The sequence below is a fragment of the Columba livia genome, chromosome 14, assembly GCF_036013475.1.
Source record: "Columba livia isolate bColLiv1 breed racing homer chromosome 14, bColLiv1.pat.W.v2, whole genome shotgun sequence".
Taxonomy (NCBI): Eukaryota; Metazoa; Chordata; class Aves; order Columbiformes; family Columbidae; genus Columba; species Columba livia.
The window spans coordinates 6249634-6263967 of record NC_088615.1 but is presented as its reverse complement, the minus strand read 5'-3'; the positions used below and the strand labels follow the sequence as shown (position 1 = coordinate 6263967).

Sequence of the window (14334 nt, the reverse complement as noted above, 5' to 3'; positions counted from 1 at the left end):
TTTAGATGTAACTGGGCAGACCAGGAAGAGATCTCAGGGTTTTCCTGATGTTAAGGATGATCTCATTTTTCCAGGCCATTTTCTCAGTCCCTTCAGCATCACAGGCTGTTCAGGCTGAGATGCTCCTGGTAACTTTGCTGGCCTTTATGTAGGGAAGATGACTTTGTATTTTTCGCTAGCATAAATCTTTACTGTGAACACACAAAGCTCTACAAGTAAGCATATAGTAGAAAAACCTTTCCCAAAGTTATTGTCTCTCTAGAAAATGTTATTATAATGTTTCGTGTCCGAGCATTTGATGCCTCCTGCCACTAACATTGATGGGAATTTGTTGCCCAAGGGTGTTTTAGGCAAAAAGTGTGCATCCAAGGTGTCTGTCATTGGCAGTATGCTAAGCAGCTTCTCCCACCTCTTGGTCCTTTTCTCAGTCCTGTGATGTTTATTTCCTCACAGGACCAGCTTGTTATGGGAGATGGTTTTTACAGATCTAAGCGCAGGTTCAGGAGAAGTCTGTAGCTGTAAAAATCCCTTCTGTCATGCTGTTAAAATTACACAGATTTTACACAAGATTTTTTAGGAAAATCTTGGATTCCACTTCATTTCCAGTGAAGGTTTTGCTGTGTACTTGCTGCATAGCAAGCCCCTTGGTTAATATTTGGCATTTTGGGTCACATTCTCACAGGAGCTCCAGGTGTGTCCATGGGTCTGTTGGAGCAGCAGAGCAGACGGTGGAGCTCCCCCACTTTGCTGTCCCCACCGCTTGCCGGGATGCCACCTGCACCTCCTGCCCGGGGGCAGCGACCCTCCACAGCTGCTTGCAGCCCCCGTTTAGCAAACATCACCTCTCAAGCTCCATCTGGGCACGCTAGCTAAGAAGCACTTCATGTAAACTGTTTGTTCCACCACCTACAACGAGCTATTTGCACAGAAGCTTCACCAGAGACCATAAAATTGCAAACCATAGGTCCAGATCTCACCATCTGTCACAGTTCTGTGTTCCTGCTCCCCAGACAACACAGTCTCCCACCGGGTTTAAAAGATCCCAGGCTTAAACTTGTTTGTTTGGGATTTTTCATAAAACCTGGTGCTCAGAGGCACTGCAGAAATAAAAATGTGGTAGCTATTATCATTTATTGCCCTCGCAATGCAGACAGGATTAAAGCTGTTCTAATGACAGGGAAGAGATGGTAATATTCCCCTTGACATTAAGTAGGCCTGAAGAAAGCTATGAGCACAATGGAATGGAACATTAATGTGAAAAGGAAAAATAAAAACCCTACAAGAAATGACTATAGCAAAGAACCACCAAGGGAGGCACTTAAGCCTACAAAAGCCAGCACTCTCAGATGTCAAAGGATCTTGTCATTCTGCACCTAACTCAGCCCTTGCTGAGGTGTTAAATGGGGTTTCAAAACCATTTGTGCTTTCACAGACCTTAGGTGAATATGGTATACAACTGGGTAACATAAAAGGATTGTGCTCTGGAGGCTTAACCCTTGCGTGCTGAGTGTAGTTCATTGGGTTTGTACCTTTGCTTGTCCTGTTTTCAGAAGATTTTAGTGACTCCAGTGACTGCATAAAGTATGGCAGTTTTGGAGCAGTGATGGCATATGAAGATTTTGGAGCATCTGCCCTGCTAGCTCCGTGGATACCTGTAACGTAGCCTTGAAAATTTGTTGGAAATATGGGTGTTTATAAATAATGTGTCAAGGAGCTGGTGGGTTTAAGTATTGCTTCCCACTTCAGGACCCCAAGGACAAGATGCTCTGTCCTGTATGTAAGAGATTATCTTTAAAGAAGAATACTTTGTCCTGGACAAGTGCAAGTTTTTATTTCTATGTCCAGAGCAGTGAGACTGTGTTTCTGTGGAGAGGTGAGCTTGGTGGTGCTTTCCCCAATGTACCCTGTGATTTTTGTCTGCTGCCTTTTATTTTTAAATGAGCAGGGACTCAATGTCAGAAGGGCCAACAATAGCTTACCACAAGAGGGAAACATCCTCTGGCAGCCTGCATTAGCCAGCCTCCCTCCTAACATGGGAGATATTTTAAGATAGAGAACACACAAGACATGATCACTACTGAAAAGATCGATTAGAGAAAATTCTCCTGACGCTGCATTTGGGTCCCTCCTTATCCTTTGTTTTACATTCTGTGGTGAGCCAGCCATATTGTTTCTTCTCTGCTGGGAAGGTAATTCTGTTCTTAGAGGAAACTATTCAGTGGCTTTCTTTATTGCTACTTAACATGTATACATTACAGTACCTCGCAGAGGCCTTGTAGCACTGTGCCAGGCATCCTACAAACCCATGCAGTGACAGTTACATCTCTAGTGGGTACCCATGTGTGGGGGCTACCAGAATAAGTGTATTTCTGAGCCAATTAATAATAATGCCCACACAGCCTACTTAGGTGTATGGAATATGGCATATCCCCATGTTTCTTTGAGGGAAACACACCCCTGGAGTTTAAAAAGGGGGTTGCTTAGGGGTTTTTCTTGTCAATTTAAAAAATCAGAATCAGGAAAGGGAATCAGGGTGTAAGGAAATATAAAGGTTTCTTTTCATATAGATCCACAGCAGGGATTACAAGCTGGGCACAGCAGGACCATACCCAACCTGGCTTCACAGAGTTTAACACCTGCTTTGCCTGGCCACAGCTGACTGGAGGCTGAAGATTGTTCTGGGTCTGACAACTGACACCAAGAAACCCACGGCTGGCATGTGAATATAGATATCTATTCAGGAAGTGTTTGGGACCATGGAGAGGGCACACATTTGTGTGTGTGCTTTGTTAGCTTCTTTGGCTGCTCTGAATGGAAAAAGGTGGAGTGTTAACAAATGAAGTTGTTAATTTCCAGTTTGTTATCAAGAAAGCCCTAAAATTAGTTGTGTTAGTTCAGTGGCATGGAAGGATAAGGTTTTATGCACTGTAGCACAAAACAATTAAAAATTGGAAATTTAGAAGCAGAAGTGGGAAAAATAGAGACAGGGAGAAAGGAGAAGAGATTATAGGTGATCAGCTCTGACTGCACGGGGAGAAGCAGGCTCAGGGCACGGGCCACGTCGTCGCTGCCCAAGAGCATTGCTGTGTAGTTGTCCAGATGCTGTGACCCAAACCGCTGTGTGTGACTTGTCATTCTCCAACGGGCATATGCTACGGTGTGTGACATGAACCCTGCTAGCGAAAGCTCAGTGTCTGGGAAGGGAAACGTTTCAAGCCACAGTGAGAACTGTTAAAAGCAGAAAAGGGAGCTTTGTGTGCAGGTCGGACCTCAGCATTTCTAAGGGTTGGCTGAGATCCCAAAGCGGGCACAGAAAATACCATGTGTAGACCCAGAATTGGAGGAGCTGTACTGGGTCACCAGGTCTCCTGCTGTCACTGGTCACCAGGTGAGACCATCCTACTCAGACCTGCTCTCCTAGTGTAGCTGCTCTGACTTCCTATCTGGCTGGTAAATGTATTGTCATGTCTCTGCATGGAAATGACCATGTTGAAAGTTAATCTGATCTTCAGTTGCCTGCCAAATCACAAAATTTGGTCCTAACGCTCTAATTTACGTTGTGGAATTTAGTGGCCCAAAAGACTGTAATCCTGTAGATTAAAAAGGGCCAAAGGCTCACAAGGCACAATTGTGATGGGAAGTTCAAAGGTATTGAGCTGATGGGGCATGGAGAGAGGCTGATACAGAGCTGCAGCTAAAACCGGTCCTGATTGCTACCTTCATTACAAACTTGGAAGAAGGAGTACGTATTTCATAACCGAGCTCCATGCCTGGAGCAGACTTCAGGGAAGGGCTAGCATTGACATTACTATGAGCAGAAAATTATCCCCAAAAAACCCAGAAACAATATAGCTGAGAAAAATTACCAAAATACTGATTTCTCAATTGGAAGCAACAGCACAAGTCTCGGGTAAGTCAGAGGGACCACATCAGAGACTGAGACATCAGCTTGGCTTTGAAACTGGTGCACTTGTGAGAGCAAAGACTAGAGAAAATTTGGGAATACCTGTACACACACTTTATGAAGCAGGGAAACATGGGACTAAAATTGTAATTATTGTGATGAAGATTAAGAAAGGAGTGTTGAGGTAGACATTAACACTCTCCTTCCCCAATGGAACTAACATTCATGTTGCAACTTTTCCAGGGAAAGTCCATAGTCTGGGTTTTGCATTGTGACCTGCAAGCAGTTTCAAGACAGGCACAAAATCCACATCAAAACCTGAGGCCTCCACTGAAGACAGTCACAGGCTTTAATGCCTATGAACAGATATAAAGTATTAGGGAAAGAAAAGAAGCTATTGAAGACAAAATGCATTTCATCTGCAGTGAGCTCTTCTTCATGTGACACATTTGCTTTCTTCCACTGCTTATCTTCCCCACTCCCACCCCTCACTCTCCTCTTTTTACTCTGTTTTAATAATTCAGATCTCACAGCCAAGAATTAAATGCTGAGCTGACCTAAGAGCAATGTGTTATGTACCATATTAACATGCCGTGGTTTTGGTGCTTTGTTATTTTCCTCCGTTGTTCGTGCCGCCCAGCAGAAGGCTACACTGTGATACCGTATTTAGTTATTCTAGTATAGCACTGTCTGCAGAAGGACCAATATAATACAAAAGGCCATCTAATAAAGCAGCTAAAGCAAAATTGGTTCAACCCTCATTCCTCGCCTCCTTTTATAATATCGCTGTCACTTTTTCATTTGTAGTAATCTTGCTTTAATATTTATGACTCTGCTTCAGACATGGAGAGCTCAAAGAGGACAAGGTTGCTGTTTTCTATTTCATTGTGGGAGGTTGGATGAGAGCAGGGATAGCTGGTCTTCTAGGGCCCATGGGGCCCACAGCAACATCCATCTGCAGCTGCGGACCCATGAAGGCATCACTCCCCACCTCAGGGAGCTGCAGAGGGGCTCCAGTTGAGGTTTGTGAGCAAGAGATAGCAGCTGGTTTCGTAGAGCTTCTGCTGGTCCAAGACAACCCAGTATGGCCAGCATCTTATGCTTGCTCCCTTCTGGACATGGCCTAAAGCTGGACTACCCAGCAGCCCCACTGCCAGCACAGAATTGCTAAGAGTGTGAGACAGTTTTGACACATGTGTCAATGTCAAACTGCTCATAAGCCTTGCAAGGTTCAAGAGCCACAGGAAGGCCATGCCTGGGCTCCAGAGAGCAGAAGATGTGCTTTTCATTAAATACAGTGGGTTTTAATAATGTAATGTGCTATAAAAGGATGTCAGACAGTATCCCAACTGGGTTTGCTTGCCATGGTTTGACAGCTAGCTGTACCCCAGAAATGAGCCAGCCTGGTGTGTAAGGAAGAGAGAATTTTTTTAAAGACTCCCATTTTAAAAATGTGATCCTCTACTAGACCTGAAAAATGCATAATTGTTTCCATGCACCAGAGCCCTTCGGCATGTCCTTTCTGTTTTAAAAAAAGTTACAAATGCAAGGAATGCTGTGGAAAAGCTGTTCCTCTGGTATGGGACATTGGACAAGATGAAGGCAGTAGACAGCAAGAACCTAACACAGCTTGAGAGCATGGCTTCAGTGCTTATAGCTCAGAACATGGTCTTATATTGGGTCTATATGATCACAGAGCAAGAGACAGTCTGACCAGAGGAACTGGAACAGATGGGGCTTAGAGAAAGGCAGTTGCCTTCCTCCATTTCAGAAGCAAAGATCCAAGTGGTGATTAGATAATCCTAAAACAGAACTGGCACTGGGCCTGTTTTCCCTTACACATAATCTGATCTGTTAGCCACAGGACTCGTATTACCCAGCCTGTCCCTATTAGAATAATAACCTAATTCTAATCACAGAAGGAAAAGGCTTTTGCGATGTCTGAATGCTGCTTGAGATGGGCATCTTGTCCTTTACAGTGCTATCTCTGTTGTCTTTTAGTGAGTTAGCCATCATTTGAAGGCTACCCAGAAAATACAGCTGTCAACTGACATTTTATTTAAGGGATTATCCAAGTCTGTGACCCCAAAATCCCAGGTCTTGACAGATACATGCCCATATCTCCTTTGGATTCTTTTCCCCAGGACCTGTTAAAAGATGCTTGTGATCTCAATGTGTTTCATTTGATTTGCATCTAACTCAAGTGCCACCATTGCTCAGCAATAGTTTGAGAACTGACTAGAAACCCTTCAGTATATTTAATTCTTGATTTTGTATGATTCAACAAAATGTCAGCAATTCCAAAGTAACAATATGTTTAAAAAGCAAGCAAGGAAAGCCTTGTCAAACATCTTGGTTTTCCTTCTTTATTTTTTTTCAACAAGCTTGGCGACCCTGTTAAGGCCTTTGATATTTGGATTTTCTCTTCCATTTTGTAGTCACACTGGATGAGAACTACATTCAAAGACTCTAGTAGAAAAGTAAGAAGAGGCTTCAAGATGTGAAGTACACAGGTGGAAGGGCCAGGATTTTCAACTGATCCCTTTGACAGAGAGGTTAAAGTCAACTTCCTATGGCCATATCTTCCATTGCCATAACTGTAATTTAGAAATTCACTTAATTGACTGAGAGTCCGTGTTGTTAATTCTTGTTGGTGAAAGTGCCATGCTATTCCTGTTTCTTTAAATTCAGCAGCACACAAGAAAGAAGTATCCAAAATCCAATTTGATCTTAAGGGAAACTAACATTTGTCAACCAGGCAAACCAGGACTTATTTGTCAGACAGGGAAGCTTAATTGAAAAAAATGAAGTTATCACTTATGAGCAGCTCTTCAATCAGAGATTATTGTTAAAATATGAGGGAAGGAAAGCAGATCTTAATGTAAAAATCAATGCTACTTGCAGCTTTCAAGGTGGTCAGAGCAGCAGTGCAGGGAAATGATGGAAAGGAGCACACTTCTCTGTCTTCTATGTATTTGAAGGAGAAACGTATATTTCTTGTGATATCATATCAGCCTGATTTGCAGTTGATCAGATATACGGGACATATCTGCTGTCAGCTAAATACATGTGTGGAGCGATGGGGGAGTGTAGAATCTGTTTGGCTTTCCCCTGCTAGAGAAATCTGTGGGAACACGCTGTAGTTGGGATGTGCTGAAGAGATGCGCTCTGACACCTACGCCACACTGGAGAACTGTGAGGACAAACATTTGGGAGGGAAGCTGAGCTGATCCTAATTGAAGCAGGCACTAGTGCTCTTTCATTGAAATACCACTGGCTTCGCCAACCTGATGTCAGGTTCTCCATCACGGTGTGAGGGTCTCCTCTAGGCAGAGCATGCTAGAAATAAATTAGGCGTCCACATCCCCCCTCCTCTTTCCCACATGTGCATACATACGTACCAAGTAAGCAAAGAAAAGCATGTGGGAAGTGATCCTTAACACCACTGTTGTCAGTGAGTGTGTTTTGCTGCAAGTCTAGGTTTTGGTTCTGTGTCCCAGGAGGCTTGAGCAGATGGAGAAGGTACCACACTGATATTTGGGCTGGAGGTGTTACAGGGCTGGTCGTTCAGTGGCTTACAGAGGGCAGTAGACTGATCTGACCATTTTACAACACTCAAAGTCTGGCCATACTCATCTTGCAATTTTTAAAAGGTCTGTGTTCATTTGGTTTCTGGAGTAAGTGCTGTGTGTGCTGGATTTTCTGGTTTCAAAGATTTCTTCTTATCTTGAAGTGTGCATTTCTAAATTGCCCTTTTCTTTCCCTGTGTGGTTGGGCTGTGAAGGGTAGTTTGGCCAAAATCCTCACAACATCTGCAGCTCAGCATTGTAGGAATGGCTTTCCTGGGGAGTGTGCTGTGCCTTCCCTCTTAGATGCTCCCTCATATGTGACATCCTCTAGTGTTATGAAGGGCTCTGAGATCTGGCAAGGACCATCTGAATTTTTTGTCTGCTTCTGCAACAGATAACATAAGTCATTTGTGGGGGACATCTGGGGATAATTTGTTTAATCAATTTTTTTACTGCTCTTGTGGCTTTGGGTGTTAGCACTGTCTGTGCTACTTCTGTTCTCCATCGGAGACACAGAGCAGTTGAGTCTCCAGAGAGTTTAAACGCCTTCAACTAACCCATATTATTGGCTCCCTCCAGGGGTAACTGGGTGAAACTTAATGGTCCATGAGATAAAAAAGTCAGTGGAAATGATCTAATGTCCCCTTCTAGTCTTAAACTCAGTGAAATGGTGAAAATTCTGCTTCTAAAGGAAATGGCAGATGAGCAGTTGCCAGGATCTCCTACCAGGCTTCTTCCCCAGCTGTGTCTGTGGGGAGCAGTCCTGCTTGCACATTCTCAGCAGAATTGCACCATTTTCACTCTTGGAGAACAAATCCTCATTCCCATCCTTCTGTGCAGCCTGTTTGCCCTTCTGCCTCCCTCAAATACTGAGAATTTTTCAGCCCCTCTTTGTGGTGACCATCTCTGAGAGAAACTCTTTGGTTTCACTTCTGCTTTTACCAAAATCCAAATGAGGTATCTGTTAAATCTGACATCTGCCTTTCTCATAGATCAGATCAGACCTCCAGTTCCAAAATATTCCTGGTGCTCCTGAATGCAGAAATCAGTCTTTTACATCTGCTGTGTCTGGTTGAGACCTTTAGCCACAAAAAGTGTCCCAGTAATTTTTCTAGGCTCACAATATCTCTTATTTTCCTCCTCTCCAGAGAAAATGAACAGTTTAAAGCTGTGAGCATGTATTTTTCTTTTTCTTTTGAAGTATTTGCAAAGGTGGCCAGAGCTGCCGGGGTCCTATCCTGCATGTACTTTCAATAAAATCAGTGTTTCCTCTCTCAGATTTAAATGCTTTACCTTGAATTATTTTCCATATGAAAAGAGAAACTTAAGAGAAATTGCAGGACTAAGAATCCTGGTGTCTGAAGATTTCAAGCATGACTGGAGCCCCTGTGCTTTTTGTTCATCTAAATTCAAGGACACGCCAGCTCCAGAATAGCTGCCTTTCCACAAAGGCAGAGAGAAGGTCTCATCCTGCTTGCTCTACTGTATCAATCACTTTTAAACTAGGTATCAGGAATCTTATAAAGTTATTTTGATTTTTACTCTAAGTTAGAAGTGGTTTTGATACAGTTTGAGGAGCTGTCACCTCACCTGGCTGCAGCAGGCGCTGCAGAATTGTATCCAAAGAGCTGGTTGTCTTTACAGCATAACCAGGTGACAATCAAGTTAATGCCTCTGCTTTTACCCAGTTTTGTTTGTGGAATGGCATTCTGGGAGCCCCAGTGAGAGATCCTGTGCCTGGAGAGGGGGGATATGAGATGTCCATAGTTCTTGGTGCAGCACACACTGGGGATGTTCTGGCCAGAAGTCCCAACTCAATCAGTTATACACTACAAGACTGATCAGGGTGAATACAGCAGTAGTTGCCATGGTTATCAATCACTATGAACTATATTTTCTGAAGGGTTGTTTAGATCAATTAATTACAAATTTGTTGTGAGATAATAGCATAGTTACAGCCCAGAACAGATGTTCTCTGTCCTTCTTTCCCTTCACGCAGCCCAGAGGCCAAGAATAGCACATGCAAACTGTCACCAATGTCTGCATTTACATCCAAATAAACATTCTTCACTCATGTTTGCATCCTTGGATATGCAAACACTTACTATGTTGTGTTTCACCCCGTTTCCCACCTGCAGGAATGAGCTTCAGAGGCTGAACCGTCCAAATTCAGCTGGTAGACCCGATAGATTGATGGCAACTCTCTTCTGCAGGAAAAGCCAGGCTGTGGCCATCCAGCTGTTACAGGTCGTTGGCACCAGGCTTGCCAAGTGTGATATGGTCACCAGCCAATTGACCAGACTTTTTGGACCTTCCATTTCAGCATGATCTTTGTTCTTTTTATATTTCTTATTCTTTTTAGAAAAGCATCAGGCAGAGGCTAGTGCCTGTTGGGGAGCTGATAAGCTTCCTGCCCACTAGAAAAACAAAGAGAGTTTAAAATGTTTGCTTCCTCTAGTTAAGGTTTACATTTCTTAATAGGATGTTATTAGGAAGTTGCAGAGCAATCAAATAAGAAAACAATCATTAATAAATTTTCTTAATAAAACAATTAAAGTAAATAGAAATTCCAGGTATCTCTTAGTGCATTAAATATATATCAAGTAACTTCTTTTTAGTTTTGCTGGGTAAATTAATTTGGAACAGCAGTAATTTAAAATGGTCCTGAGATTTAAACTATTTTGCAGTCACTGCCTTTACTTTGTGCCAAGTTCAGTCCCAGAAAGGTGGTTGCAGTTTTCACTCTTTTTGTCTTTACAGATTAATTGATACAGCAGTTTCTTTGTTGTTCTTTCGGTGAAAACCCTCAGCAAGCTTCCTTTTTCCAAGCTATCTGCCTTGTCCAGGGCCCCTCTTAGTCTGAAAGTACAAAGCAAGCTAGGGTTCTTTTCAAAATTACTAATGATAAAGACTGTTTGTTCTCCCAGTCATCTTTGGTGCAATCTGTTTCAAATGCTGGGACGGATGAGTGTCTCAGAACAGTGTAGGAGGGCTGCCTGAGTGTGACTGAGCCACAGAATTAAAAAAAATAATCTAAAAGATAATATATTCATTTCAAATAGAAAATAAAATTCAAGGAAGCCATTACTTAAAACAAAACAAGCCAGTTAAGTTTATTGTCTGGATTATTAATTGTGCTGGATTGTTCAGCTGCCCTGAGAATGTCACTTTAATGATTCAGTGACTCTGAAGCCTGGGTCTCCGGAGATCATGTTCTGATCTCTCACATATGGTATATTGCACTGTTCGTTAGACCCACTGGTCCAGTCACATGGAAACGATGTTCAGACTATTTCTATCTGTATCTGCTGCTTTTTCTTCCTGAATGTGTCAGTCTCATGATGGGGACAGTGACTCCAGCTGATACAGGCACAATTGCTAATTGCAAAGAGAGACACTACTGTGAAAATAGAGTGGGGCTTTATTTCCATCATAGTTTGGGCTTCAGGAGAAAACCCTGCCCCACAGATAAATAATTCTCTTGGGAGACGAGGGTGCAGAGGTATGTGAGATCACGGATGCTGAGTGGTGAAAAGAGGACAAGCTGCTGGGCTGGGATGCCGAAAACCTGGGTTCGATTCCAAGATGAACGAAAAATTCTGATTAGTGTCATGAGATTCAGTTCTTAGCTCTCCACACTCTGTGCCATTTCAAAAACCTGGCTGCTTCGTTTTGCTGATGAGATGGAAGTGAGGACTTGCTTTGCACAGTGGGAAGCAAGATTTCTTGCTCCTCCCTCTGATAATTCAATGCTGGCAGTAGAAAAGTGAGGAACAAGGTGGTCTTATCCAGGATGGCTGTTAGCAAGTCAGGGATGACTTCTGGTTCCTGCTGGAGGGACAGAGCTTGGATGGAGCCCAGATAAGGATGCAGTAAGCTCATGTCTAGTAACCTGTCTCCAGCCACACATACAGAAGGTTCAGTACTGGTGGCTACCAGCAGAAACCGTGTCAAGGGATTCCCAAGCAGCTCAGAGTGCTTGCCAGGGGACCCCAAAATGTCACATCCAACTTCTCATCCTGCACTCTGTTGAGGAGGGCTGGCGAGTGATGTGCGAAATGTTGAGTCAGTATAAATGTCACAGCCAAAGGTCTTCAGAGTTGGAGTGACAACAGGAGGAGACACTAGTGCCAGGAGTTCTGACACAGGGAAAACGCTGTCACTGCCACCACCTCCGGCTGGGAGATTTATTGATGGTAACTTGGGATGTGCCATAAACAGGGGTGACATTAAACGAGTCTGACTGTCTCAGGGGCTAAGTTTTACAACTCAAAGTGTGAACTCTCTCTGCCTCACTGAGATCCTGAGGCATTTTTCCAGCAGCTCCCACGATCTCATTAAGTGTTCTCCCGAGAAGGGCTCCAACCCCAGAGAGCCCTCCCTGCACAGCACAGAGCCAGCTGCTGCCATCAGATACAAATATCTGCTGGAGAGCCCCGTGTGCACCCTCAGAACTTAGCTATGGCTGCTACCGCTGTTTCACTGGGCCCACAGCCTTCTCCACCATGGCTTTGTGAGGAAACTAGAAATGGCCACACAGGTGTCCCCAAGTACCAATGCTCCTCTGGTGTCAGAGGCTCCAATCTCAGTGCCAGCAGCTCATGCCCAGGGACAAACCTCCCTGTAGCTGTGCTATGAGCGTTTTGAACCTAGGTGAGCCTGTGCTGAGATGTCCTCTCAGTGTGGTCTCAGCTTCTGAGGTCAAACCTGTGGTTTTCTCCTGGAGTCATTAGCCGCAAGGGGCTGTGCTGTCATGCAAATGCTTTCCTTCTGCTCCTTGAATGTGTCTGGGGATGCAATAGGAAGCTCTAGCTGCAGCCTGTCTTTCCCATAGTAAAATAGCTGCAGGGGCCAGACAGCTGCCATCCCAAGGAGGCAGGGCTTGTTCAGCCACTGGGCTCTTCTGCTGAGGGGTTCCCTTGTTCAGATAACACATTTTATCCCAGAAGCACCAAAATCTTCAGCAGAGCTCCAGGGATCCTGAATTCACTCTCCCGTGTCCCATCTGCCTATCAAAGACAAAGCAGGTGTGTGCACAACAAGGGCAGAGCAGCCTATGGCCACCAGCTCTGTTCTTTACAGATTGCATTCACCAACTTACAGGCCTCGAGGAAGGTGATGTAATCCAGAGACCCTACAAGTTATGCCAAGGAAAAAGTTTATTTTGGTGACTTCCATAAGAAACCTCCTTGTCCTTCTGCCCTCATGGCCTTTCTCTCTGCTCCTCCAGTCTGCTCGCAGTTCTCCAAGGGCGTCTACGCCATCTTTGGATTTTATGAGAGGAGGACCGTCAACATGCTCACATCTTTCTGTGGGGCTCTCCACGTCTGCTTCATAACGCCCAGCTTCCCTGTTGAAACGTCCAACCAGTTTGTTCTCCAGCTTCGCCCAGAGCTCCAGGATGCCCTCATCAATGTCATCGAGCACTACAGCTGGCAGAAATTTGTGTACATTTATGATGCTGACCGGGGTAAGTCACAAGTACACAGGAAGAGTTACGGGCAATTGAATATACTGGTCTAGATGGAGTCTTGGCCTTGAGAATTCCCCTTACTGTGGGTTGCTGGAGGATAAAAATGTGGCTAAAGGTAGAATCAACCTATGTCTTCCCCGTTCTCTATTCTTTTTCTACGTATCCATCACTGCTGAAGGTGGGCATTGATCTAGATGTAACATCAGCCTGATCCAGTACATCACTGTTTACAGGGTTGGGTCTGAACCCCATCAACACACGGTAAATATTTAATGTGTAAGCAGCTTGAGTTTCAAATGGGGAAATTATTTATGTTGAATAGGTCCCATTTTTAAGTTTGTCCATCTCAAGGCCACTGAGTCCCACATTTATAAATGTGAACCTCCAGCTGATCGGGTCTCACCTGACCCCACATCTCCTTGTAATACTGTGTGTGTTTCTGGCAGGTAGTTTGGAAAACTCCAAGTTCCCTGCATTAGTCAGTGTTAGTTGTCTATGTAAAATAACTAAAGCCTTTGTTGGGTTCTTGGAAGATACTATCTAACTTTCTAAACTAGTAACAGGGCTGGTGATCTCATTACTCTCTGATGCAGTTTCCACAGCTCTCAGATGCCTCTAAAGCTCCAGGCTTGGAGGTTGAGAGCAAAATAGACTTGTCAGAGACAGTGCAGAGATAACGGTCATTTACAGCTCTGTCCTGGAAGTTATCATTAGCCATTGCAGGGACAGAATGACCTTAAGAGACAAGGAGAAGGTGTAAAAGCATCCTACCTTGATTTCTGTTGACACAAGGTATGGGCACGCTGAATATTCCAAAAAGACTGCAATAGGCAGGGTTGTCAAGCAGGACTTCAGAGCGGTGCTGGCTACACGTAATGTCCTCTGGAAGTCTGTGCACATAATTGAGGCAAGTTTGTTTTAAAAATAATGAAGTTTTCTGATTAGATGCTGCTGAGAGAGACAGGGACTCTGAGTAGGATTTTGTATTGTGATTGTGGAGGGTGTCCCTAACCCTAGGAGCATGCAGCCTAAACAGATCAAAGATGAGAAGGGAACTATAGACCAGAGAAATAAAGTGGTTATGTCACTTGGGTAGTGACAGACAAGAAGACTGGGATTAGAGCTCTTATCTGAATCCTACAGCAGGGCCTGATCAATGAGACTGCTTTGTGGATTACAGACGAAAACTAGGCCTGGAATCATCCTGTTTTCCTATGCTAGGACAGAAAAGGCAGGAGTCAGTTCTAGCCCAGCTGTGCTTGGGTAAGATGCTAGACTATTAGCTGCTTTCTGTACCTCTGCTGTGCTCTTACGATGCTGTATCCAGCCCGACCAGAAGCAGCAGCTACACAGGCTGGCAGAGGGGTGGAAAGATTCCATTGCACAAC

The 14334-nt window shown here is 44.1% G+C and overlaps 1 protein-coding gene across 4 annotated transcripts in view; it reads left to right on the top strand.

Moving 5' to 3' along the window:
* The window catches only part of GRIA1 (glutamate ionotropic receptor AMPA type subunit 1), a 124410-nt gene that overhangs the window by 45068 nt on the left and 65008 nt on the right, over positions 1 to 14334 (top strand). For all 4 annotated transcript variants that reach the window (XR_010466005.1, XR_002414611.2, XM_005503370.3 and 1 more), the window contains 1 exon segment: positions 12704 to 12943. Coding sequence is in view for 2 of the 4 variants with exons in the window: in XM_005503370.3 (XP_005503427.1) it covers positions 12704 to 12943 (240 nt within the window). In the remaining 2 variants the exon portion in view is untranslated.